The sequence below is a fragment of the Schistocerca piceifrons genome, chromosome X, assembly GCF_021461385.2.
Source record: "Schistocerca piceifrons isolate TAMUIC-IGC-003096 chromosome X, iqSchPice1.1, whole genome shotgun sequence".
Classification (NCBI taxonomy): domain Eukaryota; kingdom Metazoa; phylum Arthropoda; class Insecta; order Orthoptera; family Acrididae; genus Schistocerca; species Schistocerca piceifrons.
The window spans coordinates 756,161,011-756,187,475 of record NC_060149.1 but is presented as its reverse complement, the minus strand read 5'-3'; the positions used below and the strand labels follow the sequence as shown (position 1 = coordinate 756,187,475).

At 43.9% G+C, this 26,465-nt stretch overlaps 1 protein-coding gene across 4 annotated transcripts in view; it reads right to left on the bottom strand.

Moving 5' to 3' along the window:
* LOC124721230 (retinol dehydrogenase 13-like) overlaps positions 1-26,465 on the bottom strand; it is a 218,733-nt gene that overhangs the window by 12,153 nt on the left and 180,115 nt on the right. For 3 of the 4 annotated variants that reach the window (XM_047246088.1, XM_047246086.1, XM_047246089.1), the window contains exons 6-7: positions 25,541-25,558; positions 2,991-3,198 (exon numbers count right to left, since the gene is read on the bottom strand). In XM_047246088.1, the coding sequence (XP_047102044.1) occupies positions 2,991-3,198; positions 25,541-25,558 (226 nt within the window). The remainder of the gene's footprint in view (positions 1-2,990; positions 3,199-25,540; positions 25,559-26,465) is intronic. The other variant, XM_047246087.1, reaches the window with a different exon arrangement.

The following is a 26,465-nucleotide window of genomic DNA, read 5'->3' as shown; positions in this document are numbered from 1 at the left end:
GACCATAGATGTTAAGTCCCATAGTGCTCAGAGCCATTTCTACGAACTGTCTGCGTGATGTTGAGGTACTCTCGCTGTCAACAGGATCCCCACATCTGTGGCAGGCAGAACATGTGTGAGACGAGCACGGACATAAATCTGTCGGCCTCAGGAAATGATACGATGGCTCTCTGATACCCTTCCCAACTGCACACATCGATGTCAGCGGGGATGCAACGTCATACTGATAAGTGGGCTCAAACTGCTATGTTCTTTGTAAATTTGACTCGATTTTGTAATCACTGAGGTAACGTCACATCGCCTCTCAACAAATGAAGTTTCATTTTATATCCTCCTCCCCTTATGAGTGCTTCACTTTTTTGTCAGGCAATTTATAATGCTGAAAGAAAGATTGTGAAGGTTAAGAATGACCTTAGTTAACGAGCTGATGAATGTGTGTACTTATAACAAAAGAAAGCAACGAGTGGATGAACACCGAAAGAAATGAATAAGAGAATGAAATCTCTTGCTACTCGTTGTAGAAAACGAATTTTTCATGTGTCTCAAACGAAGAATCTAACCAATGTGTTTGACCAGTTCTAACCTACGTTAATGATACATGGAACTTACACTGATATACCAATACATTATGACCACTGCCCACCGCGACAATGGATGCCGCCTGGTGGCGTCGCAGGTCTGTGACGCGGTAACAAAAGTATACAGGCTGAGCATACACGGTCGGGGGAGCACCTTAGCGAAGATATGGGCTGTAAATGGGGAAATCCATTAAGATATGCGACATTTACAAAGGGCAGGCTATCATTATGCAGAGTCTACGAACGATTATCTTGAAAACGGCGGAGCTGGTGGAATGTTCATGTGCTATCGCATTGACTTCTTAAGTAATAGAACCCAGTACATTGTCCTCGATGGTGAGTGTTCATCGGAGGTGAGGGTATCATCTGGAGTGCCCCAAGGAAGCGTGGTAGGTCCGCTGTTGTTTTCTATCTACATAAATGATCTTTTGGGTAGGGTGGATGGCAATGTGCGGCTGTTTGCTGATGATGCTGTTGTGTACGGGAAGGTGTCGTCGTTGAGTGACTGTAGGAGGATACAAGATGACTTGGACAGGATTTGTGACTGGTGTAAAGAATGACAGCTAATTCTAAATATAGATAAATGTAAATTAATGCAGATGAATAGGAAAAAGAATCCTGTAATATATGAATACTCCATTAGTAGTGTAGCGCTTGACACAGTCACGTCGATTAAATATTTGGGCGTAACATTGCAGAACGATATGAAGTGGGACAAGCATGTAATGGCAGTTGTGGGGAAGGCGGACAGTCGTCTTCGGTTCATTGGTAGAATTTTGGGAAGATGTGGTTCATCTGTAAAGGAGACCGCTTATAAAACACTAATACGACCTATTCTTGAGTACTGCTCGAGCGTTTGGGATCCCTATCAGGTCGGATTGAGGGAGGACATAGAAGCAATTCAGAGGCGGACTGCTAGATTTGTTACTGGTAGGTTTGATTATCACGCGAGTGTTACGGAAATGCTTCAGAAACTCGGGTTGGAGTCTCTGGAAAAAGGCGGCGTTCTTTTCGTGAATCGCTACTGAGGAAATTTAGAGAACCAGCATTTGAGACTGACTGCAGTACAATTTTACTGTCGCCAACTTATATTTCGCGGAAAGACCACAAAGACAAGATAAGAGAGATTAGGGCTCGTACAGAGGCATATAGGCAGTCATTTTTCCCTCGTTCTGTTTGGGAGTGGAAAAGGGAGAGAAGATGCTAGTTGTGGTACGAGGTACCCTCCGCCACGCACCGTATGGTGGATTGCGGAGTATATATGTAGATATTGCTGTGAGCATTTATGGAAAGAGGCAGAAGGACAGTGAAGCTACCACTGGGCGCCAAATTGTTGGAACTCCACAACTCTTCACAAAACGTGGCGTTCGGAGGCTTATCTGCTCTGTAAATAGATAGATAGATGGTACCTCTCCCGACAAAGCACAAGCTGGTGCACGCACATGTGTTTCGGAGCACACCGTTCATCGTACACTGTTGAACATGGAACTCCGCAGCATACCACCCCTACGTGTTCAGATGTTGACCCAATGACATCGTCAATTACAATCGCTGTGACCATCTGGATTCGACCATCGTTCAATGGGAATGTGTTGGCTCTTCCGGTGAATCACAGTTTTGCTACACTAGGCCGATGGTCGTCTCCGCAAATGCTGTCATCGCGGTGAACGGCGGCTCGAAACGTGCAGCGCGCCAAGGATGCAGGTCGGTGGGAGCAGTATTATGCTATGGAAAATATCCTCCTGAGCTTGCGTGGGACCTGTGGAAGTAATCGAAGACACGCTGACAGCTGCGACCCATCTGCATCCCTTCGTACTTAATGGCTTCCTCGATGGCGACGTCATATTTCAGCAGTATAATTGTCTGCGTCTCGGAGCCAGAACCGTACTACAGGGGTTTGAGGGCCGTTATAGTGAACTCATGTTGATGTCTCAGCTACCTAATTCGTCTGAAGTAAATACTACGGAACTCATCTGGGTCGCTACCGGGCACCATCACCGCGTGTGCAAATCAACGACCCGTTATTTGTGCGAATCGCATGACCTGTGCTTAGACATCTAATGCCACATACCTCCACAAACCTACCAACAAACTGTCAGATCCCTGGTACGCAGAATCAGTGATGTACTTCGTTCCAAAGACGGACAAACAAGCTATTAAGCAGGTGGTCGTAATGTTTTGGCTCATCACTGTAAATGAGCGAGGATAACGAAACGTTATGAAACTCTAAAGCAGATTGGTGGACCGGAAAATTGTAACATGTTAAGAAGTCTGCAATAAGCCTTCATTTAAGAGTCCACGATGATGATAATGGTGATGATGATGATAGTGGTGGTGGTGATTATGGTTGTAGTTGTGGTAGGGTGGTAGTCGTAGCGGTGGTGGTGGTGATATGATGTTAAGTGGGTATACCTGTAGTAGAGTCCAGTTTCTTTGCTGAGGCTCTCCTCGACAGCGCAGTAGATGGAGGTCTGCGCCCCTTGCTCAGGAGACTTGATGACGAAGCGCGCCATGTTGTTAAAGAGCCAGGTCACCCCAGGGAAGTACGCCGAGTCGAAATGTCTGCTGAGCTCAGTCGCAACGACTCCTGGGTGCAAGCTGTATGCTGTCACGCCAGTACCTGCAACCGATCACATCTCTCTAGTCTTGCCAGTTCCGACAAGCAAAATCCAGTTTTATCTCTCGTTTCTAATGGCTTCAGGGACAATATCATACATGTGGCTTTGATAATGATAGTTGTGAGCGAAAATAAGCCACCATATGGCCTTACTACGTTTGGGAATGAAAATGCCAACAGCTCAAATTAATGTGTTTTCAGTAATCATTGGTTGTGTCCCATATACATATATCGCTTGCCTCTGTATTTGGCTGTAAACATGCACGATGTAAGCTTTGGGACTGTCAAATTTTGTTTCCTTTGTTGTAGTCCAACTAGACTGAGGTTCCTTATGCATCGTCTTTTCTTCATCGCCGCCCATATGAGATCTGTTCACATGGTTTTATATCCCTTGATGACTCATTACTAGCAAGACCTCTCGTCATAGCATTACCATTTTCTAAAGAAAATCCTCTTAGCTCCCAGTTCCTTGTACAATAACTTATTACACGTATATGTAATCCGCAATAAAAATTTATTATTGTATTCGCAGTTCAAAAAAAGAAGATAGCAGTTTACCTTGAAAAGTCATCTGATTTTTGACACCATTAATGTCAGGTATTCATGTACACATCTATAAACGCTTATGTGTCTTAAGCAGGTCACCCAAACTCTGAGATGAGCCAGCCAATGAAAATTCTTGGCGGGCAGACTAGTTCAACGTGGACTGCATGGTCAGTGGGCAAAGCAAACACTTTGTTCTTCCCTTTGCTGCTGTGATGACGTGCTGATCTGTGTAGTAACACGCTTTGTCTAGTGATAAGGAAATGGGTGCGCTGAAGTGACATCGTTCTGGATTATAATGAGACCAAGGGACCCATGCAAAACTTTCGTACTTTTATAGTTTTAAATAATGACATACCAGTACTACTTATAATTTCTAACTTTCTACCGTAATATTTACGTTTACCTGTTGTTGAAAAGGAGTTTAATGAGAAATACGAATATAAAATACAAAGAAATAAATAAATGAGAAATGTATGAACTTCGCAGTTTATATAAGCACGTTAGGCCGTAGTATAAATAGGTAAATCACAATTCCAGCCGACAATAACAAATATGTCTGTTGTTTCAGAAAGTACATTCATTTAGAGTTGTATATTTGTATAACGGGAAGAGATAATGGACTACAGCAATGGACTACAGCAATTATCTATGACAATGCTGTATACAAATTATCCAGTTTATAAGTACTTTAAAATAAATAAAATGGTATTTGTAATAAGATAATATGAAAAGGGAGTCTCTGATTCGTGTTTAATAAGTTAGCTTCGTAAAATATAGGTGTGTAGCTGGACATCCATGATTTCCTTTTTCATCTGATAGTTAAAAGTCTCCTTTATGTTAAAATTTTCCACAAATAGTAATTTTTAGTGCAAAATCGGTATGCAATGTGAGGAATGTTGACTTGAGAAGTAATACATATTATTGTTACTTGCTTGGGCTGCACATGCGTAGTTCTGATTTGTGGAGAATTCTTTTTTAATTTTTTTTATTTTACACACACACACACACACACACACACACACACACACACACACACAAGATACTTAGCAGTCGTATTTGACTTGGGAAATATTAGTTCTTTGTTTGAGTTCACAGTTTTATTAGAACACGTGGGAATCAACACCGAATTTCCGTTCAATCATCTGGGTTTGTAAGTTTATGTTCCCAAAGCTTTTTCACTCATCAGTAATATCATGGTTGTTAATACTAATATGGGGTGATTTTCCTTGTCTTTTATATGTCTGAGTTCACATAAAAGCACATGGTCCGTTGAAGGGCACTTTTATGTGAAACATGAGATTTTGCATACATTTCCTGAGTAATATATATTCACTATTCATAGAATTTGGGATTTTATGTACTTACTTTTCTCTCCTCTGGTCTTTATTTAAATCCTTCATGTGTCCACTTAATAACTACGTTGTCGAACGAAATATATTTCGCTTTTACTATATGTCTAGAAGAGAAAGAATAAACAGCCTACAAAAGATATAATCCCTTCTTATTTTTAAATGAAATTTACAGCCAGTCAGATAGGGTCGTGTTACAGTGGAGCTACAAGGCACATGGTTGCACTGAGAGAGACTTCTACATTTTAGTATCACTCTAGCTTAACTCCTTTCAGTTTATTAGATGTTTTGGGATACAGAGGACAAACACGTTTGCACTGCACTAATTACGCTTATCTTATGTAATTCATAGACACAGCGAATAGCTGCTTGATATCTATTGTAAGGCTAATGGTTTCAGTTTTGTCGCGGCTTAGCTTACGTTACACCTCCTTTAATTATTCCGTTGCACTATGAGAAAGTTCCCTGTTACTACTAAAACTAAAACAACGTTATTCAGAACGGGTTTGTCCACTTACGGGTCAGATTTAATACAAATGGGAATGTTTAGGGGCATTACAACCGGGGTCAAGGTCTCTTATGAAATCGCAGGCTAAGGTATAAAGTAGTGACAGGCTTTCAACCTTTAACTTACTTGCAAGTCATCTTTGAGAGTTTCTAAGCTGACAGCATAAAACAGTTTGTGAGAATTCTGCGCATTATACTGCAATGTTTTTCGGCTTACATAGCTGTTCCCAGTTCTGTATGAAAACACTGTGCCGTATGCCACACTGTGAATCCGAATATGACAAGCCAAGAAAATGTCACTCTTCCTGAAAGGAGTCTTACTTGCAAGTCATCTTTGAGAGTTTCTAAGCTGACAGCATAAAACAGTTTGTGAGAATTCTGCGCATTATACTGCAATGTTTTTCGGCTTACATAGCTGTTCCCAGTTCTGTATGAAAACACTGTGCCGTATGCCACACTGTGAATCCGAATATGACAAGCCAAGAAAATGTCACTCTTCCTGAAAGGAGTCGCAGAAGTCATTTACTAAGCTCTTCTGGTAAAGGATGTCCCAAAAAATTGAGGAATTCAGTAAGCGGTGCAAGCGAATCGAAGCAACACAACAGAAAAAGAGCCGGACGAAAGAGGTATGATCGGCTCCCATATGTGGAAGACCACCATGAGCCCCTCTCATACGAAGCCAGTAAGAGAAACAATACAGCAGTCTGTGGCAGCCAGAAATTTCGGACGGAGCACAGGAGATAGCAGCCATAAATGTCGAACCCATGCGTCAGGATGTACCAGATAATGCTGAACAGATATGTCAATTCTTATGTCAAATCTCCGCCAACACTCGAACGTGCCATGAAGAATGGACTGGGCTAACTCGGACACAGGCCGCAGCCGTCAAACGACAACCTAGATTCGACCAAAGCAGGTAAAACAAACTTCTCCGCTACTTAAAACGCCTCACAGACGAACAGGTATTTAGGGGATGGAAGCCAACACGCCAGTATGTTTCCACTGTGGACGCCGTGGACACGTTGTACGCTACTACAGAGAAAGACGACGAGTCTTCGACGACTATCACACCCCAAGACATCAACCATCACACCAATCCTATTCACGCCAGTCAGCTGCGGACAATTATAGTAGACCTGTGTGACGAAGCCGCACCCTGAACGAGGTCGCTCCCCAACGCGCCGTAGTCGTTCCTCATCGCCGTCAAGAGATTCCATCCGCTTGCCTGGCCGCCGAATTCAGGAAATCTAAATGAGACTACCAACCATGGAGGCGACATCACCAACATCCTCCTTGGAAGACAGTCGCCAAAATGTCAGGAAATCTCGCAGCCTGTCCGGACATTAGTCGACCGAATCCATGAAAACTACGCCCAGTGATATTTACACCCAACCAGAAATCTGTGAAATACCTTCTCCCTTTGTGTCACCGCTTACCCTTGCGTCCGGACAGTCGTAATTACCCTCAACTGCCTGCTCCCTAGACACAGCCAAACTGTGGTAGACCTCCTCTATCACAGTAGCCGATTGTCTGAAGAAACCAGTCTTGGTATCGCTCTCGGTGTCGTAGAGTTAACATCGTGCGACTTGTGTATTTCTGTCGCAATAGTTCCGATATGGAATTTCAATGACCAACCACGGTAAGCTCTGTTGCCACTACGAAGGTTGTTCTTACATAGGAAGAGAACGAAAAAATATGGGACTGTGGCGTGGCGCTGTTCAAAACAGAAAATGGACCTTTGCCGAGGAATGCTAAAAACTAAGGATTCGACGGTGCTTTTTCACTCGAGCATCAGTTTGGAGCTCCGGATAACGCTCGGTTGAAAGTAAGGAAGACTTGAACCAAGGGCACAAGAGGAAGAGACTTCTATTTCCAAAATATATTCACAGGAGGTGGGTTGCCTGCATAATCGAGGGTATAATTTTGTCACGTTTAAGTGCTTTAGCAAACAGTTTTCGTAAGTATACATCACTCACGCCGACTTTGGGAGTACATATAACGTGACAAACATATATCCAGCTGTCTTTGCATTATTGCCCGACAAAAGAATAGAGACATACATCCGTCTTTTCCGAAATTTGGCTGAAAATATTCCAGACTGGAATGACCGCAGATTTCGAATCAGCGGCGAGTTCTGCGATTGAAGTTGTACTACCGACAGGTGAAGTGCGTGGATGTTATTTCCACATTGAAATGGCTCTCTGGAAAAAAGTGCAAGATCTAGAACTTACTCATGAATACATCCAATATTTTACTCTGGTTCATAGTGATGTTTACGCAGTGGCGTAGCTTAGTACTTTGGTACCCAGTGCAGATTTAATTTGTCAGACCCCGCTCCCCGCACCCCCTCCCCCACCCCCCACCACCACAAAAAAATTGCCAACCTCACAGAAGCATAAAATGCTACTTTCGTTTGTAGGATTTTTTTCATATGCATCATTATGTAACCAAAGTATTATGTTAATTACTTCGCAAACAGTTTCTTATAGATGAAAACGAATAAGTAAAGCGCATTAAAAACAAACACAGTTAACTGATTATTAAGAAAGCAGAACGAGTAACCGAAGCTTAGAATCACGTAGCTTAGAATTTCTTGATTCTTTTTCGACAGCAAATTCTGAAATTGCCTCATCAATATTGATACCTCTAGCTAACCCACTTTTTATTGACTGAGTGCTAAATTAGACACTTTTGCCTTATTCATAGGGGACTCAAGGTAATTCTTAATTAATTTAACTTCTGAAAAAAAAGAATTCTCTTATGTAACGCTATCGAATCACACGAGGTTAAAAAAAAAATCTTAGCGCCAAAATAAATTTGGTAACAGTTCCCAAGAAAATCCTCTTAGTCGCGAAATTTGTGCAAGGAAACTCATAATAATTGTCAACTGACTTTTGTATAACAATGGGAAGTTTCGTTTCTGAAGTTTTAATCAAATGACTAGGATCTGAAACAGCGTCTGATACACGTTTCATGCTTTTGCAACGTGTACTGATTTCTTGTGCAATCTTTACAATGACCTTCTCAATTCGCAGCGTTCTGTGTAGTACGGCTTGAAAACCCAAGCCCGAAAGCCTCCAGGTAGCGTCCCTCAGCTCTTCTACCGGCCGGGCAAGGGGACTAGTGGACCATCCCTACACCCTTTCTGGGCGCAAATTTCACTGGGCGCAATTTTCAGTGGGTGCAGTTTTCAGTATACTTGTCGACCAAGGGGCTTCTTTTCCGTAATGTCGAATGCCTATCGCCTTCACCTAAAGAACACTATGTTCCATAATAGGAATGATTTCGCTGAAAGTCGCAAATGGGAAATACGTCCAGCGCACAGGAACATGTACTTCACGAGTAACTATCAGTAACAAAACACAGTCCAACGAATTTAATGTTTTAACAGAATGAAGTCATGATCTTAGTCTTGGATGGGATTTCACAATGACATCACAAGCTTTCATAGACTGTGGGAGTTCCAGACTGACGAAGCTATTCCAACAATCACGCATAACAAAGACTGCTCTGGGCGGTTGTTTGCCGTTGAAGATGTTGTTATCCCACCGTCATGAATGAGACGAGTCCCAGTCGTCAGTCTAGATGCTCAGTTAATTTGTGGAGCTTGTTCCGATTGCAAAAATGTACTCAGGATTACATACGAAATCGAAAAGCCAGCCATGATCGAACTGTAATGAGCAGGCACAACTCATCCCTAAAAGGTATGTGTGTAGGAAGAACCAAACCAATCCAGTAAGGGCCGATTAGTGCCCCGCAATCACTACAGACAATGCAGGGAAGAAGCTACTACTGAATTGCCAATAGAATCTGTCCTGGCGGAGGAACAACGTCGGCGATTGTTAGCCATTCTGCTTCAGCTTTTGGATGCTTTCAGATCGGGATTGTTGAAAAGACAGACCAAGCTGCCCATGTTAAAACAGCGTATCAACACTAAGGATCTTCTACCTGCACTGTGCAACAGAATTAAACGATCACTTTTTTTAAACGCTGTGATTGTCTCCCACTGCGACGTAGAAGTTTGAAACCTGGTTGAAAGGTGGCTGCAACATTGTTCTGTAGTGATGCAAATGCATGGTGCCCTGCGACGTCACCGTTTCAACCATGGTGTCGACACATGCGAAGAAAAGACCAGAACTCAGAAGTTCATGTGAGGTGTAAGGTGGATTAATGCTGTCACTTTGGCACCAAATTTCATCACAATGCTATCCAGTGCCACCGTGGAGGCGTCGCACAATGGGAAGGTCGTCACATCTCGCCTTACATCCATTTCACCCTTTCTTTTGACGTCTTTGCGATGGAGGTCAGAACAACGAGGCCCAGCGTTAAAATCACGCAGTTTTCTTATGGGTGGCAGAGGAAAACATTTCAGACACACTGCCGCTCAGAATCGACACGAAAAGGCCTTATGGGGGGCATAAATGGCGTCGATGAAACCACCCCTTTCTTTAGGACGTTTACTCTCACACACATTTCGCCGTCGAGAATGATAGTTCGCAGTGCGATGAACAACAGTACGACGCTATTGACAACATTTGAAGGTGATAGCAGCCCACTGGAGTGCAGTGCGACCGCAGTTTTTGCTCTAGTGTACAAGGTAGAACCATTAGGAACACTTCAAAACCTTCGACGAAATTGGAAAGCGATCCGAAGCAGCAAAGAGTGCTTATGCTTTTTCAGCCCTCCTGCTTCGCGGCCTCCTGTGGCGTGATCGCGGAGGGTTGTGACATTGACACATGCATGAATAAAACGGCATGGGGTCCCTCTAACTCCCTCCAGTTCGGCAACATCCTCGGTGCCACCCTCCTGCCTTTGTCGAGCAGTTTAAAATGTGCCTGTGTGGAGACAAACCGTGACTGAGTCCTAGGCGCTTGCAGATAGGCAACCCCTTGACACCTCTCCCATTTCACATCCCTACTGTCAGATGCAACAACAGCAGTGTTTATTTTTCCCTCCTTTACATAGATAGGCTTCTTTAAGTACTAATTTTCTGAGGTAAAGAAGTACTATACCGAGGAAAAAGTTTATGATAATTTAAAAAAAAATTAAAAACACAAACTACAGAAGTCATGAAAATGGTGCAAAAGCTTTCTTTTACCATTTCATTTGCTATTGGCATTTGAGATTGTTCTATGACTGCTTTCTATTCCTAATATTCAATTTAAAGGTGCAGAAAACAATTTCTGCCTTCATCTAGCGAGTAAACCTATTCATTTCTTTGTACTATTTTTTTTTTTTGGAAAGGGACTAATGTTTGTAGAACACCTGTAAACTGTAGGTTGTATAAAACTCAATTGCAATGGTGGACAGCCACTCTCTATTTTCAACATGTTTTCCTCTCGCTCTTAGATGTGTATTTGGTGCTACAAATGGTTTTTGTTTTTAATACCACTGCTGTTGCTCTGAAAGACAAGGTGCGAAAAAACAGAGATAGTTGGTGTACACTTTATTTTCATTCCCTTTAAAAAAGCAACGTAAATAGTAAAGATTCAAGTATCATAGAAGTAAATGTTAATAAAATGGGACACAATACAACATTAGCAGTTCGTGAGTATGATACAGAGTAACTAGACGTGCACCATGCAGCTAAATCTCTCCAGAAACATACTGCTGTTAGTTTCAAAGCCATTTATGAAGTTTAATGTATTTAGGATCTCTTGCTATTGTTACAGCGTTTGAAGCTGAGAGAATTTCTGCCAGTTCTGATACACTAAAGGTGGAATTTATTCCCACGATCTCTGAACCATGGTGAACCGGTGTTGCTGAATTTTATGGCATATACAGGGTGAGTCACGTAAGACATAACACTCGTTTTATTCGTGAACGGTTCCAGATATCGAAACGAGATTTTCTGCTGTTGATCATACGCTGAAAGGGCACGCACTTTTGTACTCTTAACTCTTGTCTCGAAAGAGATAGTGAAGCAAGTATGACTTTTTAAACAGAATGACATTTTTAACGGGCCTCCGAAAGCGCTTGAAAAAGTGAATACAGTGATATAATTCTTGTTAATTTTAAGGTTAAACTCTCACGAAAGAATCCGAGAGTATTTCTTGACTGCACTGCAGAACTATCAGGAGCTGTGTTGTCTATGGTTCAAATGGCTCTGAGCACTATGCGACTTAACTTCTGAGGTCGTCAGTCGCCTAGAGGTTAGAACTAATTAAACCTAACTAACCTAAGGACATCACACACATCCATACCCGAGGCAGGATTCGAACCTGCGACCGTAGCGGTCGCTCGGCTCCAGACTGTAGCGCCTAGAACCGCACGGCCACTCCGGCCGGCTGTGTTGTCTATCCGCAGGTCTTTTCTGCTTCAACGCTGCCTGCAGGCATGCACACCAATGAGAAGACGTTAAACGTGCTACCGTCATACGGCGAATGTCGAAGCAGTACGGCGGTATAGGGATGTCTGTCCTGATCGCAGCTGTCCATTGCACCAGCCACATGAACAAATTCTTAGATCACTATTACGAACAGACAGCACTTTCAATTGGCTTTCGGAACGTTCCCATACAGCCGTCTCAGCACTGGAAATGTTATACTACAGTTTGGTTTGACAATTCAGTGTATACGTTAGTTTAAGTCGTACCATGGTACGTAGTTAAATGGTTCAAATGGCTCTGAGCGCTATGGGACTTAACTTCTGAGGTCATCAGTCCCCTAGAACTTAGAAATACTTAAACCTAAGTAACCTAAGGACATCACACACATCCATGCCCGAGGCAGGATTCGAACTTGCGACGGCAGCGGTCGAGCGGTTCCGGACTGTAGCGCCTAGAACCGCTCGGCCGGCTGGTACAAAGTTACATCGGTTTAACAAAGAGCACATCTCCGACATAAAATAAATTTTACGTCCACTGTAAACAAGCAGTTTCAACGTTAGAGGACAAGGACGAAAACAAAATGGTGGCGCGAGACATACTGCCAAGGCACATGGTGACAATTATTGAACTATATGAAATAAAATCGTCATAACTTCTGAACTGTTTACGAAAGGATATTCAAACTGCATGACGGCGATTAGTATGCGCATGCGCACCCGATTTGTTGTTGTCGGTCCACTTTCATTTGGATTGGTTCGTCAGTAAGTAAAATTGGCGCATTTGAGGGACTGAGAATCCACATTTTACGATCGAGAATTCTCTTCACCCTCAACGGGTGGCTGTGTGGTGTGCAACGTCCAGTCACGGAATAATCGGTGCGAAATTCCTTGATGGCACGGTGACTACCGAAAGGTATGTGGAGGTTTTGGGAGTTGATTTCATACCCACTATCGAAAATGACTCTGATTTCGACAATATTCGGTTCGTGCAAGACGGAGCTCGACACCATCGAAGCCGGAGAGTGTTTGATGTCCTGGGGGAACGCTTTGGGGACCGCATTTTAGCTCTGGGGTACCCAGAGGACACTGACATGGACTTTGATTGACCGTCATATTCTCCAGATCTGAACACATGCAACTCCTTTGTATGGGGCTATATTAAAGACAAGGTGTACAGTAATAACCTTAAACTATTGCTGAGCTGAAAACAGCCAGTCATCAACAACATCGATGTTCCGACACTTCAGCGACTCATGGGGAATTTCGCTATTCGTCTGCGCCACATCATTGCCAATGATGGCAGGCATATCGAACATGTCATAACCTAAATCCGAATACCTGTAGTGATGTTTACATGTTGAATAAAGTGTGTTCAGGCCTTAGTTTGTAACTAATTTACTTTTTTCATATAGCTCAATAATTGTCACCCTGTATGTGGAAACATCCAGACGAGTGTCATTTGCATCTTGTATCGACATAAATTCCACCCTCGTCATCTGTCACAAAATCAGGCACTCGGAGGGCGTGATTTCAAACGTCGTATAGAATTTTATCGGTGTACTCTGCAGTACTACACTTTTCCAACGTGTGCTCTTTACCAACGAAGCAACATTTACTAACCACGGTTATGTAAATTTACATAACCTGCACTACTTGGGCCGACCGTTGTGGCCGAGCGGTTCTAGGCGCTTCAGTCTGGAACCGCGCGACCGCTACGGTCGCAGGTTCGAATCCTGCCTCGGGCATGGATATGTGTGATGTCCTTAGGTTAGTTAGGTTTAAGTAGTTCTAGGTTCTAGGAGACTGATGACCTCAGATGTTAAGTCCCATAGTGCTCAGAGCCATTTGAACCTGCACTACTTGGAAGTGGAAAATCCACGCTGGCTTCGTCAGCGTAACCGTAAATGTATGGTGCAGCAACATAGGAAATTCCATTGTGGGACCTTACGTCATTCCAGTGGTGTCAAATGGAAAAAAATGAGCACACTTTCTTACCAACATCGTACCTGTTCTTCTAGAAGAACAGTGTATGTGGGACAGTGTATGTGATTCCAATACGACGGCTGCCCAGCTCACTCTTCGCGGTTGGAACACAAATGTTGAATGATAAGTTTCCTGGGCGTTGGACAGAAGAGAATGCTGCAGTACAATGGCTGGCCATGGCCACTGATTTCACTCCTCTTGATGTCCTTCTATGGGGAGCAAAGAAAGATGCCGTCTATGATGAAGCCCCAACTACGCCAGGTGATATGCGCCGTCGAAGCGCCACAGTATGCAACGAAATACCATCTAACGTACTTTCAACTTTTCATTTATCTCTCGAACGGAATTTTGAAATGTGTCTTGCAGTCGATGGTAAACAATTTGAACACATGCTTCAGTGTGAAACTATCTTTCGCTAAGGAAAATACACTACTGGAAATTGAAATAAGAACAGCGTGAATTCATTGTCCCAGGAAGGGGAAACTTTATTGACACATTCCTGGGGTCAGATACATCACATGATCACACTGACAGAACCACAGGCACATAGACACAGGCAACAGAGCATGCACAATGTCGGCACTAGTACAGTGTATATCCACCTTTCGCAGCAATGCAGGCTGCTATTCTCCCATGGAGACGATCGTGGAGATGCTGGATGTAGTCCTGTGGAACGGCTTGCCATGCCATTTCCACCTGGCGCCTCAGTTGGACCAGCGCTCGTGCTGGACGTGCAGACCGCGTGAGACGACGCTTCATCCAGTCCCAAACATGCTCAATGGGGGACAGATCCGGAGATCTTGCTGGCCAGGGTAGTTGACTTACACCTTCTAGAGCACGTTGAGTGGCACGGGATCCATGCGGACGTGCATTGTCCTGTTGGAACAGCAAATTCCCTTGCCGGTCTAGGAATGGTAGAACGATGGGTTCGATGACGGTTTGGATGTACCGTGCACTATTCAGTGTCCCCTCGACGATCACCAGTGGTGTACGGCCAGTGTAGGAGATCGCTCCCCACACCATGATGCCGGGTGTTGGCCCTGTGTGCCTCGGTCGTATGCAGTCCTGATTGTGGCGCTCACCTGCACGGCGCCAAACACACATACGACCATCATTGGCACCAAGGCAGAAGCGACTCTCATCGCTGAAGACGACACGTCTCCATTCGTCCCTCCATTCACGCCTGTCGCGACACCACTGGAGGCGGGCTGCACGATATTGGGGCGTGAGCGGAAGACGGCCTAACGGTGTGCGGGACCGTAGCCCAGCTTCATGGAGACGGTTGCGAATGGTCCTCGCCGATACCCCAGGAGCAACAGTGTCCCTAATTTGCTGGGAAGTGGCGGTGCGGTCCCCTACGGCACTGCGTAGGATCCTACGGTCTTGGCGTGCATCTGTGCGTCGCTGCGGTCCGGTCCCAGGTCGACGGGCACGTGCACCTTCCGCCGACCACTGGCGACAACATCGATGTACTGTGGAGACCTCACGCCCCACGTGTTGAGCAATTCGGCGGTACGTCCACCCGGCCTCCCGCATGCCCACTATACGCCCTCGCTCAAAGTCCGTCAACTGCACATACGGTTCACGTCCACGCTGTCGCGGCATGCTACCAGTGTTAAAGACTGCGATGGAGCTCCGTATGCCACGGCAAACTGGCTGACACTGACGGCGGCGGTGCACAAATGCTGCGCAGCTAGCGCCATTCGACGGCCAACACCGCGGTTCCTGGTGCGTCCGCTGTGCCGTGCGTGTGATCATTGCTTGTACAGCCCTCTCGCAGTGTCCGGAGCAAGTATGGTGGGTCTGACACACAGGTGTCAATGTGTTCTTTTTTCCATTTCCAGGAGTGTATTTGCTTTGCGGGTGACATGTTGTCAGTCGTTCTGAATAAAATGTTTAGTTCATTTGAAGTGCATCCCATACAACCACAATTTCGAGCAGTACCTGTATATACATTTGTCCAACAGCGGGTGTTTTACCTTCAAGAAGCATTCAGGCATTTCCAAGAAAAACCTCGAATTTGAGATAGCTTTCCTAAACCCCATCTGATGCACTAGAAGCTAGCATGTCCCGTAGTTCTATATATGATAATCATAACTGATCCTGTATCTGTATCTTGAAGGAAATGAAGTTTGATCGTAGTAGCGTAGGTCTGTCTTGGTGCATATAACGACGTAGCTTGGCATTAAAGATGTTCTTTGCGGTGTTTCCACTGCAGTACCCGACTCTGGCCGCATTGCTTTCCAATTTCAATGCATTTCTCGGATTCTTTTGCGAAAGCTTCCAACATCCATATTAACAAGCGCTGTATCAGTTTAATTTTCTCTTCAAGATTTCACTCGTAAACAAAAAAACCATACCTGTTTCAATATCTCGGTTGATACCAGAGTTGTACAGAAACCAGATGGCAGTTATAAGAGTCGAGGGACATGAAAGGGAAGCAGTGGTTGGGAAGGGAGTAAGACAGGGTTGTAGCCTCTCCCCGATGTTCAATCTGTATATTGAGCAAGCAGTAAAGGAAACAAAAGAAAAATTCGGAGTAGGTATTAAAATTCATGGAGAAGAAATAAAAACTTTGAGGTTCGCCGATGACATTGTAATTCTGTCCGAGACAGCAAAGGACTTGGAAGAGCAGTTGAATGGAATGGACAGTGTCTTGAAAGGAGGATATAAGATGAACATCAACAAAAGCAAAACAAGGATAATGGAATGTAGCCTAATTAAGTCGGGTGATGCTGAGGGAATTAGATTAGGAAATGAGGCACTTAAAGTAGTAAAGGAGTTTTGCTATTTGGGGAGCAAAATAACTGATAATGGTCGAAGTAGAGAGGATATAAAATGTAGGCTGGCAATGGCAAGGAAAGCGTTTCTGAAGAAGAGAAATTTGTTAACATCCAGTATTGATTTAAGTGTCAGGAAGTCATTTCTGAAAGTATTCGTATGGAGTGTAGCCATGTATGGAAGTGAAACATGGACGATAAATAGTTTGGACAAGAAGAGAATAGAAGGTTTCGAAATGTGGTGCTACAGAAGAATGCTGAAGATTAGATGGGTAGATCACATAACTAATGAGGAAGTATTGTATAGGATTGGGGAGAAGAGAAGTTTGTGGCACAACTTGACCAGAAGAAGGGATCGGTTGGTAGGACATGTTCTGAGGCATCAAGGGATCACCAATTTAGTATTGGAGGGCAGCGTGGAGGGTAAAAATCGTAGAGGGAGACCAAGAGATGAATACACTAAGCAGATTCAGAAGGATGTAGGTTGCAGTAGGTACTGGAAGATGAAAAAGCTTGCACAGGATAGTGTAGCATGGAGAGCTGCATCAAACCAGTCTCAGGACTGAAGACCACAACAACAACAACAACCAGAGTTCATAGCGTTAGCCGTGCAAAACATTAGATGCATCTCAGCACACTGTCATTTGTGGAAATCTTGGTTCGATATCTGGAACCTCTTGAGAAGAAAAAGGGATGTTACGTCATTCGTGACTCACCCTGTATATAGAGGGAGCACAAAAATATGGCAACACGACAAACGTAACACAGTATCATGCCTAATACGCTGTAGAAAAACCGTTGGCATTCAGAACAGCTTCCAGTTATCTCTAAATGGATAAATATAGGTCCTTCAATGTTTTCAAGAGGATATTAACCATTCTTCCTGCACAGTAATGGTACGTTCAGGTAACGACGATGGACGATGATAGCGATAACGCACCTTCCTCCAAAGTTGATCACAAAGGTTGAATAATAATGAGATCTGGTGACTGTGATGGTCAGGGAAGATGTGACAATTAATCCTCACATTCACAGAACCACTCCTTGACGATGCGAACCGTGTGGACAGAGGTTGTGTCGTCTTGTTATACAGCATCTCCATTGGAGTTACAATTAAATGAACACCCTCAGCTGCTTACAGGCGTTGACATACGTCAACGGGGACAGATGAGAATGTGTGCCCCGACCGAGACTCGAACCCGGTATCTCCTGCTGACATGGCAGCTGAGGGTGTTCATTTCATTGTAATTTCATTCTAATGAGCTGCATGGTCACCGATGGTATCTGTTATTTCGGACATGTCCGAAAGAACAGATACCATCTTAGTATATACTGTATATCTCCATTGGAGAACAAATATTGTACCATAGGGTGGATCTGAACAGCCAAAACGGTCACATAATCGAAAATGGTTCAAATGGCTCTGAGCACTATGGGACTTAACATCTGAGGTCATCAGTCCCCTAGAACTTAGAACTACTTAAGCCTAACTAACCTAACGACATCACACACATCCATGCCCGTGGCTGGATTCGAACCTGCGACCGTAGCAGTCGCGCGGTTCCGGACTGAAGCGCCTAGAACCGCTCGGTCACCACCGCCGGCGGTCACATAATCCTTCATAGTAATGCTACCATGGAAAGTAAAGATTTGGCTCATGGAATACACCGATATGGGTGCCCAAATCAGCACCGAACCCACGCCATTTTTTCACTCTTGGCAGCAAGCAGTCTGTGTTGTGGTCTTGGGACGGCGTATGCCAGATGTAAAATTGACTGGAAGTTGGAAACAGTGTGAATCAAGACTAATCCGACCACATGACTTTCTTCCATTGCAGCATAAACTAAGCTCCTCCCGAAGAGGCCATGAAGGCCCAACGGTACGGTCATCCTTAGTCCCAAAGGCGCCACTGGATGCGGATATGGAGGGGCATGTGGTCAGCACACTGCTCTCTCGATCGTATGTCAGTTTACGAGACCGGAGCCGCTAATTCTCAATCAAGTAGCTCCTCAGTTGGCCTCACAAGGGCTGAGTGCACCCCGCTTGCCGACAGCGCTCGGTAGACCGGATGGTCACCCATCAAAGTGCTAGCCCAGCCCGAAAGCGCTTAACTTCGGCGATTTGCGGGAACGGGTGTTTCCACTGCGGCAAGGCCGTTGGACCATTGCAGCATAGCCCACTTTTTATGGTTTCGGCACATGTTCACTTCCAGCTTGAGGAACTCTCTTGAGTTGTTTTGGTGTTGACAGGTTTCGCGAGTTCAACGTTCAGTTCTGCAGTGACTTTTGACCGTCTGTCACGATGACCCAGCACAGACTTTCGTCCGTGTTGTGACTTAGCGGATGATATTTTCCATTTTCTTTGTATGCGATGCAAATCTTCGATACGTTGCCTCTTCAAACACATCGACTGCCTTGGTTATTAAAGCACCCACCACATGAAAACCAATAATTTCCCCACGTTTGAATCCACTTATCACTCTCAACAACACTGTTCTGATTAGAAGACAATGCACAACTGCTGTGCATGGTCAAATACAACAGCGCAACCTGCAGCCTTGACTAGCAGCAGCATTTATGTTCAAGCATCTCGTGGTGTTTCCATATTTTTGTGCAACCTCCGCATGTTGTCGAGTGATTGTAACTTAAGTACAGCTACTCAAAGAGGTCCAGTGTCGGCTGTAATTACCGAGTGAGGTGGCGCAGTGGTTAGACACTGGACTCGCATTCGGGAGGACGACGGTTCAATCCCGCGTCCGGCCATCCTGATTTAGGTTTTCCGCGATTTCCCTAAATCACTCCAGGTAAATGCCGGGATGGTTCCTCTGAAAGGCCACGGCCGACTTCCTTCCCCATCCTTCCCTAATCCGATGAGACCGATGAACTCGCTGTCTGATCTCTTTCCCCAAAACAACCAACCAATCGGCTGTAATTATCATATGGCAGAAAAACTCGGTAGATGTTCCAACGCGTTAATGCGGAACCGATTTACATCGGAAAAAATTTATAGGGTGTAGAATAATATCCGCTGCCAGTCACAATTGAAGGTGATTTTATTTAATGTATGACTGATTTCAGGTTTGGTCGTACTCAGTGTTGGAATCACTTTTTAAATAAAAAACAAATAATGTGATGATGACTAAATACATCTAACTGAAACAATTGGAAATTGGTAAGCAACATGTTTTATAATGTATTATAGTACTTACATAGAGCTGGGGTATCCATGTCGTTTCCACACTACATTCCTCACATTTTTACAATAATATATTGATTTTTACGCATTAACTGTTACTATACATCATGCTAAATACTGGTACTACCATGCTACGCCTTTGATACGCTATGCCTTCGATACAGCAGATGTTATTAATATTATGCCTTTGTAAAAGTGTTATGAATTTTATGTGCAAACGACATAGATGCTCCAGCTGCACGTAAGTAATATAATACTTCACAACATATCTCGGTTACCGACTTCCAGTTGTTTCAGTTAAATCTATTTAGTTGTAACCATATTATTTTATAATCAAAATATCCACGGGTGTACTGCCGGTCTACAGTGTCCAATGGGCACAAAATTTCGGCGATCATACATGTCACTATCATCAGGTGAACTGACGGACTGAGCTCCTGTGAACGTGCCGGCACGGAGATCCGTACGCTATGGCTGCTCAGAGGGAACTGGGTTCAGTCGCGGCGGCGGCCGATTTAAATACCCTCCGCCCGCGGCGCGCTCCCTCCGCTGTCCGCTTCCCGCGCCACGGTCGCGCGGTGGCACAGATTGCGACGGCGTCTGAGATGACGTCGGAGTGATGGCTCTTTCCGCCGTGGTCGTCACACCTATACGTTTGCTCGATTTACTCAAGAGTAGATTTTATATTCGAACAGTGATCTCCAACACTGAGCACTAAAACATGGAATTGAATGTAAAACCACCTGAAGATGGGCATAACCCCGAAACTGATTCTATAGTAAATAAAATTATTTTCTATTGTGCCTGGTAGCGGTTATTGTTCTACACCATATAAACGAACAGTCAGGCAATTCAACTGCATCCATTACGGATAAAATTCACGGAAAAAATTTAGTTCCAGTTTTGGCCACAAGGTCGAAATCTGAGCTGTGAGTACAAGAAAGCTGTATAGAAATGTTTCCATATGCAATGGATTAAAAATGGGACGTGGGAGAAAAGATCGAACAAGTGAGAAAAGCATAATGTTGGTGTTATTGTTAACCATCGCTTACACAATTTGTTCAGTATGAACATCTGAAACGTCGATGAGATGTTCCAAACGTAGAACGACGTTATCAACTGTTGTTTGCAGCAGTTCCAGTTCAATCTGAGCAAGGTGCTCCTGTATACTTGCTCTCAGATCAGGCAGAGACCTAATCTGTCCCTGGTGAACGCGTTCTTTTAGATACCGCCAGAGCCAAAAGTCGCCTGGATTCAGATAATATGATCTGCACCTGGAAAACCTCTGGAGATATCACGTTCGTGGGATGTTCCATTAAGCAGAACTTTCACTGGGCAGCCAACATGGGGTGTTATCCCATCTCGCATGAGGACAGAGGTTTCCACACAGTTGCGCTCTTCCAAAGCAGGAATCACATGCTGTTCAAGGATGTCTCGATAATGTGCAGACGTCACGGTACATCTGAAAGGCCCTCTGGGTGTATTATCTTCAAAGAAGAACGAATCGAGAATAAAGGAGCTTGTGAATCCACACCACACAGTCACATGCGACGAGCGCAATGACTATTCGTTCACGGCACATGGTTTAACAGTAGCCCAAATTCGGCAGTTCTGTATATTCACCGTACCCTGTAGTGCAAAATGTGTCTCATTACTCCATAGAATATTGCCCGGCCACATGTTCTCAACTTTGATCCCTGCCAGAAACCGAACTGCAAACTGAGAACGTTGCTGCTCATCATGAGGTTTCAGTTGCTGTTGCGTCAGGATCTTGTACGAGTATCAGTGTAAAATAGACAGAAAAACTTTCCGTACTATTGACCAAGGAATGGACCTCTCTCGTGACACTGCACGAGCACTAGCGCTGTCTGGGACACATGCAGCATAGTCAGTTACAGTAACAGCAACCTTGTCAATAATTTCCACTGGGATAGGACACATTCCTCTTGCAAGGGCCACACCAAGCTCAGCAATGTTTTCCAATTTTATTATCATCTTCTTTAAACTATTTAATGACATGTGGCCTCTCCTCAGACCTTTCAGTTGGCGATACTCTCCCAATGTAACACAGCAACTGGTACCGTTCACATAAAACAGTTTCACTAGCAGCACTCGGTCTCTCTTCTCAATAGCCATACTGTTCACTCATGTCTGGCCTATCAAATGACAGTGCGGATGATATACCGTCATACAAACGGTGTAGAGCACCAGATTTGCACCTGGTGGCCAAAATTGGAACTAATTTTTTTTTCCACTGTCAATCTGTTCCGCATTGTCGCATTAAAATATCTACCAAGTTTCACTGCCATCCGATAATTACAGTTCACACTGGACCTCTGTCAACAGCTGCACTTCAATTATAACCACCCGGTACATGCTGTGTTGGAACGTGTAGTTCAAAAAAATGGTTCAAATGGCTCTGAGCACTATGGGACTTAACATCTGAGGTCATCAGTCCGCTATAACTTAGAACTAAACCTAAGGACATCACACACATCCATTCCCGAGGCGGGATTCGAAACTGCGACCGTAGCGGTCACGCGGTTCCAGACTCAAGCGCCTAGAACCGCTCGGCCACAAGGCGGGCGGCACGTGTAGTCCATCAGTATAACAGGCCAGTGAGACTAATGGCTGAAACACTACCCTCTATGCCGGCCGGAGTGGCCGAGCGGTTCTAGGCGCTTCAGTCTGGAGCCGCGCGACCGCTACGGTCGCAGGTTCGAATCCTGCCTCGGGCATGTATGTGTGTGACGTCCTTAGGTTAGTTAGGTTTAAGTAGTTCTAAGTTCTAGGGGACTGATGGCCTCATCTGTTAAGTCCCGTAGTGCTCAGAGCCATTTGAACCATTTTTGAACCACCCTCTATGTGCCACCGTAACGTAAGCCAAAACAAAAAGTTCCAAAGAATGTCAACATGAACAGTTTGTTGTCCGAGAAGCTCCGACAGCCGTCATTACGATTTGAGGTGCTCGCTTCACCAACAGGCGGCATCCCCATCGCCTAGGAGGCGCGGCTATTGCATCCGCGGTCATGTGGCCGAAAATAGTCCTGGTCGTGTCCTTCCACTGCGACTGTATTTAGGACGCCTCACGGTCACAGTCAGGCCAATTGAAGTCAACGCAGGATTGCGGAATCATCGCCTCTGGCAGCCGGTACTTCACCACGAGCAACTCTCTGCAGCCTTGATGTCAACGGATTCCAGCGCCATGAGTTTTTCATTGTGATTGTGGATTCCGGACAGCCGTCCTAACAGTGACCTGTCTGGAACAGAACTCACTGTTAAGTTCACCGTGATAATGTTTCACTACGAACCTCTAATTTCACACTTGTCAGTGGTTATATGCATATTTATAAGACGGTCTGACGATTTTCCGATTGATAAAGGAGTGGGTTTCTGTGATTTAATCAACTACAGCCCTTGTGGGTTAATGAGAAGCGACTTTGCTTTTGCTAAAAAAGTGTTTATAGTTGTTCATCTATCTCCGGGATTTTTCTTGCGTAGTAAGCCCTTGTCAGAACACTTCCTTCGATTACACCCCGATATGTTCGACTGACTTCAGTAGGCCAGTCTAACCAATACACAAGATTTTATGCAAACGCGAAGCATTGGTTCTTTATCTGTGGACAGGAACGTTGAGATATTGTTGAAGAAAAGCTTTGAGTCCAAACTACTGCCATCCTGAGGGAGATACTTCTTTTTTTCCTCCTCCTCACATTAAATATTAGAAAATGTAGCCTGTATCTTTACCCAGTTGTTGCGTCGTGATCCCACCCTTTTCTGCCTGATTATGCAACAGTTTTGACGTTCCATGAGTAAACTTCGATTGGCCATTCTTTCTAGAGATTCTCATTCCAGATTAACTGATTCTGGCATATTCTTTTATTGAGGCAGTAATTTTTCATATGTTATTGTTTCACTTCTAACCCTGTCTGCAATCACACAGCCTTTCGCTCTTTTAAAAAATCTAATTTATTGTACTTGCATTCTTTTTTTTATATCTATTTAAAGACCCAGCATATGATGCTATGTATGAGCTTGGGGTCAGCTATCTTCTTATAGAATGTTATTAATGTAACCCAATAATTGCAACACATACAATAAAGTCCTGTAATTGAGAATTAAAATGCAAGCACTGGAGATATCCTATACCAAATTTGGTGGAACGTCAAGGTAAAATAGTATACAGGGTGAGTCACTAACTATTGCCACCGAGAATAACTCTGGAAGTATGACAGGAGCTGAAAAATTTGTGGGACAAATGTTGCATGCGACAACGGGGGCCATAATATGACGTTGGTTTTTTGTTGCTAGGTGGGGTCGCTAAAGAGATATGAAGGTCAACTTTGTTTTTTCTAAATGGGATGCTATAGATTGGTACTTATTTTCTGATAGCTGCTATCGAGACGAATCCAATGATGTGTAATAGTAAGGTCTTTGAAAGTCAACGAGTGTCACAAAGGTGGCATGAACGTCCATTTACAGATGGTATTCGAAGTGATGACCACTCGTATCAATGCAGTGCTGCAATCTTCTTATCCTGGATTGGGTGGCATTCCTTATCACATCGGCAATTATCGAAGCACATGCTCTGACAATTCTCTCTCGCATATCTTCAGGTATAGTTGGAACGTCTTTATAAACAATGTCTTTTACCGAATCCCCACAAGAAAAAATCCAGAAGCATCAAGTGCGGCGAACGAGCCGGCCACGACACATCTCCTCTGCGTCCAATCCAACAATTTGGGAATTGTCTCTGCAGCTCATTTCTAGCCATCAGCGAAAAATGTGCCGGCACCCATCGTGTTGATACCACATTCTTCTGAATGGGGGGCTCCATATAGTTCCCAAGTTGTGCAGCGACCGTAATCCATAAAATTACCAAATAAGCAGCACCCAGTCGCAAGATCATGTTTTCCTTATTTACTTTTGCAAATCTATTTTAACTGATTAACAGCCATCATCGGTGCTTTCAACGTGTATGTTCCCTGAGTAATAACTCATCTGTAAATGGACGTTCATGCCACCTTTTTGACCTTCGTTGACCTTCAAAAACCTTACTATTACACATCATTGGATTCGTCTCGATAGCCGCTATCAGAAAACAAGTGCCAAAATATAGCATCCCATTTTTAAAAAAAAGTTGACCTTCATATCTCCGACGCGACTCCACCTAGCAACAAAAAACCAACCTCATATTATGGCCCCCGTTGTCCCATGCAACATTTGTGCCACAAACGTTTCAGCTCCTATCATACTTTCGGAGTTATTCTAGGTGGCAATAGTTATTGACTCACACCGTATAACGATATCGGAAAATCACTTAGGGTTCAAAAATGGTTCAAATGGCTCACAGTACTATGGGACTTAACTTCTAAGGTCATCAGTCCCCTAGAACTTAGAACTACTTAAACCTAACTAACCTAAGGACATCACACACATCCATGCACGAGGCAGGATTCGAGCCTGCGACCGTAGCGATCGCGCGGTTCAAGACCGTAGCGCCTAGAGCTTAGGGATTAGTGATATTTAATACATTAAAAATTACAAACATGCATTTTTTTTTCAAAATGTATACATAAATAAATACACAAACACATGCAGTGGCTACCGAACAATACTGCAGTTTGTAATAACGAATATAACAGAAATGTTACCCACCTATAGGATTCCGGACAACTGTAAAGAAAAGAAGCCTGTCTTAAGAATGTTATCTAAAGAAACAGACTAATAAAAAGACACTAGAGATGATAAACGAACACACACTCTAACATTGCGCAACTAATTGCAAATACTCTTACTCTTGGACTACTTACTACACCCTACAGATTGTGCAATCATTAATCTATTGTCAAGCCAATACTGAAAGATAGTGACAAACATATCCATGGCTAGTCGATACATAGAGACTTTTTGTTCCAATTGAAATGTGACTTAGATATAATCTATACTTTCGTTGACGTGACGTGGGCTCTTTATCTTATAAGCTATATTTTTGTAGCTACATTTTCAACGTTTCCTGCGGTTTTGTTAAAGGGCACTGAATCCATATAAAATTACGATAGTCCGCTCTCAAGGAGCTTGTAAGCCACTTTCATATAGTTAGGGAATACGCAAAGCTAACTGGTTTGAGATTTCAGCGAAACCATAGTATCAATTTCATAAAACAATCACAGCATTTTCTGACACTTTTTAAGTTACCTAAGGCTCTCCGCAACATAGTGAAAGAATGTTCAACAGTTTCCTTGGTTTCGTGTTGCTTCCTGGGGAGGATCCACGTAAAGGCTAGTTACTACCTTAATTAGGTCAACCAGTATTCTGCTCAGCCGTTTTCTGTTCCTTTCCCTATTAACAACTGCGGGCGTAAGACACTCCTGTAGTGGATTTTTTCTGTGCGTAATTTGGTCAAACTACTTTTGCTTACGGCCCAAAATTCAACCTCCCAGTGGGCTATCGTTATTCGTTTCTTAGTTATTGTGGTCTTCAGTCCGAAGACTGGTTTCATGTAGGTCTAGCTGCTATTATATCCTGTGCAAGCCCCTTCATGCCTGAATAACTACTATAACCCACATCTTTCCGAATCTGC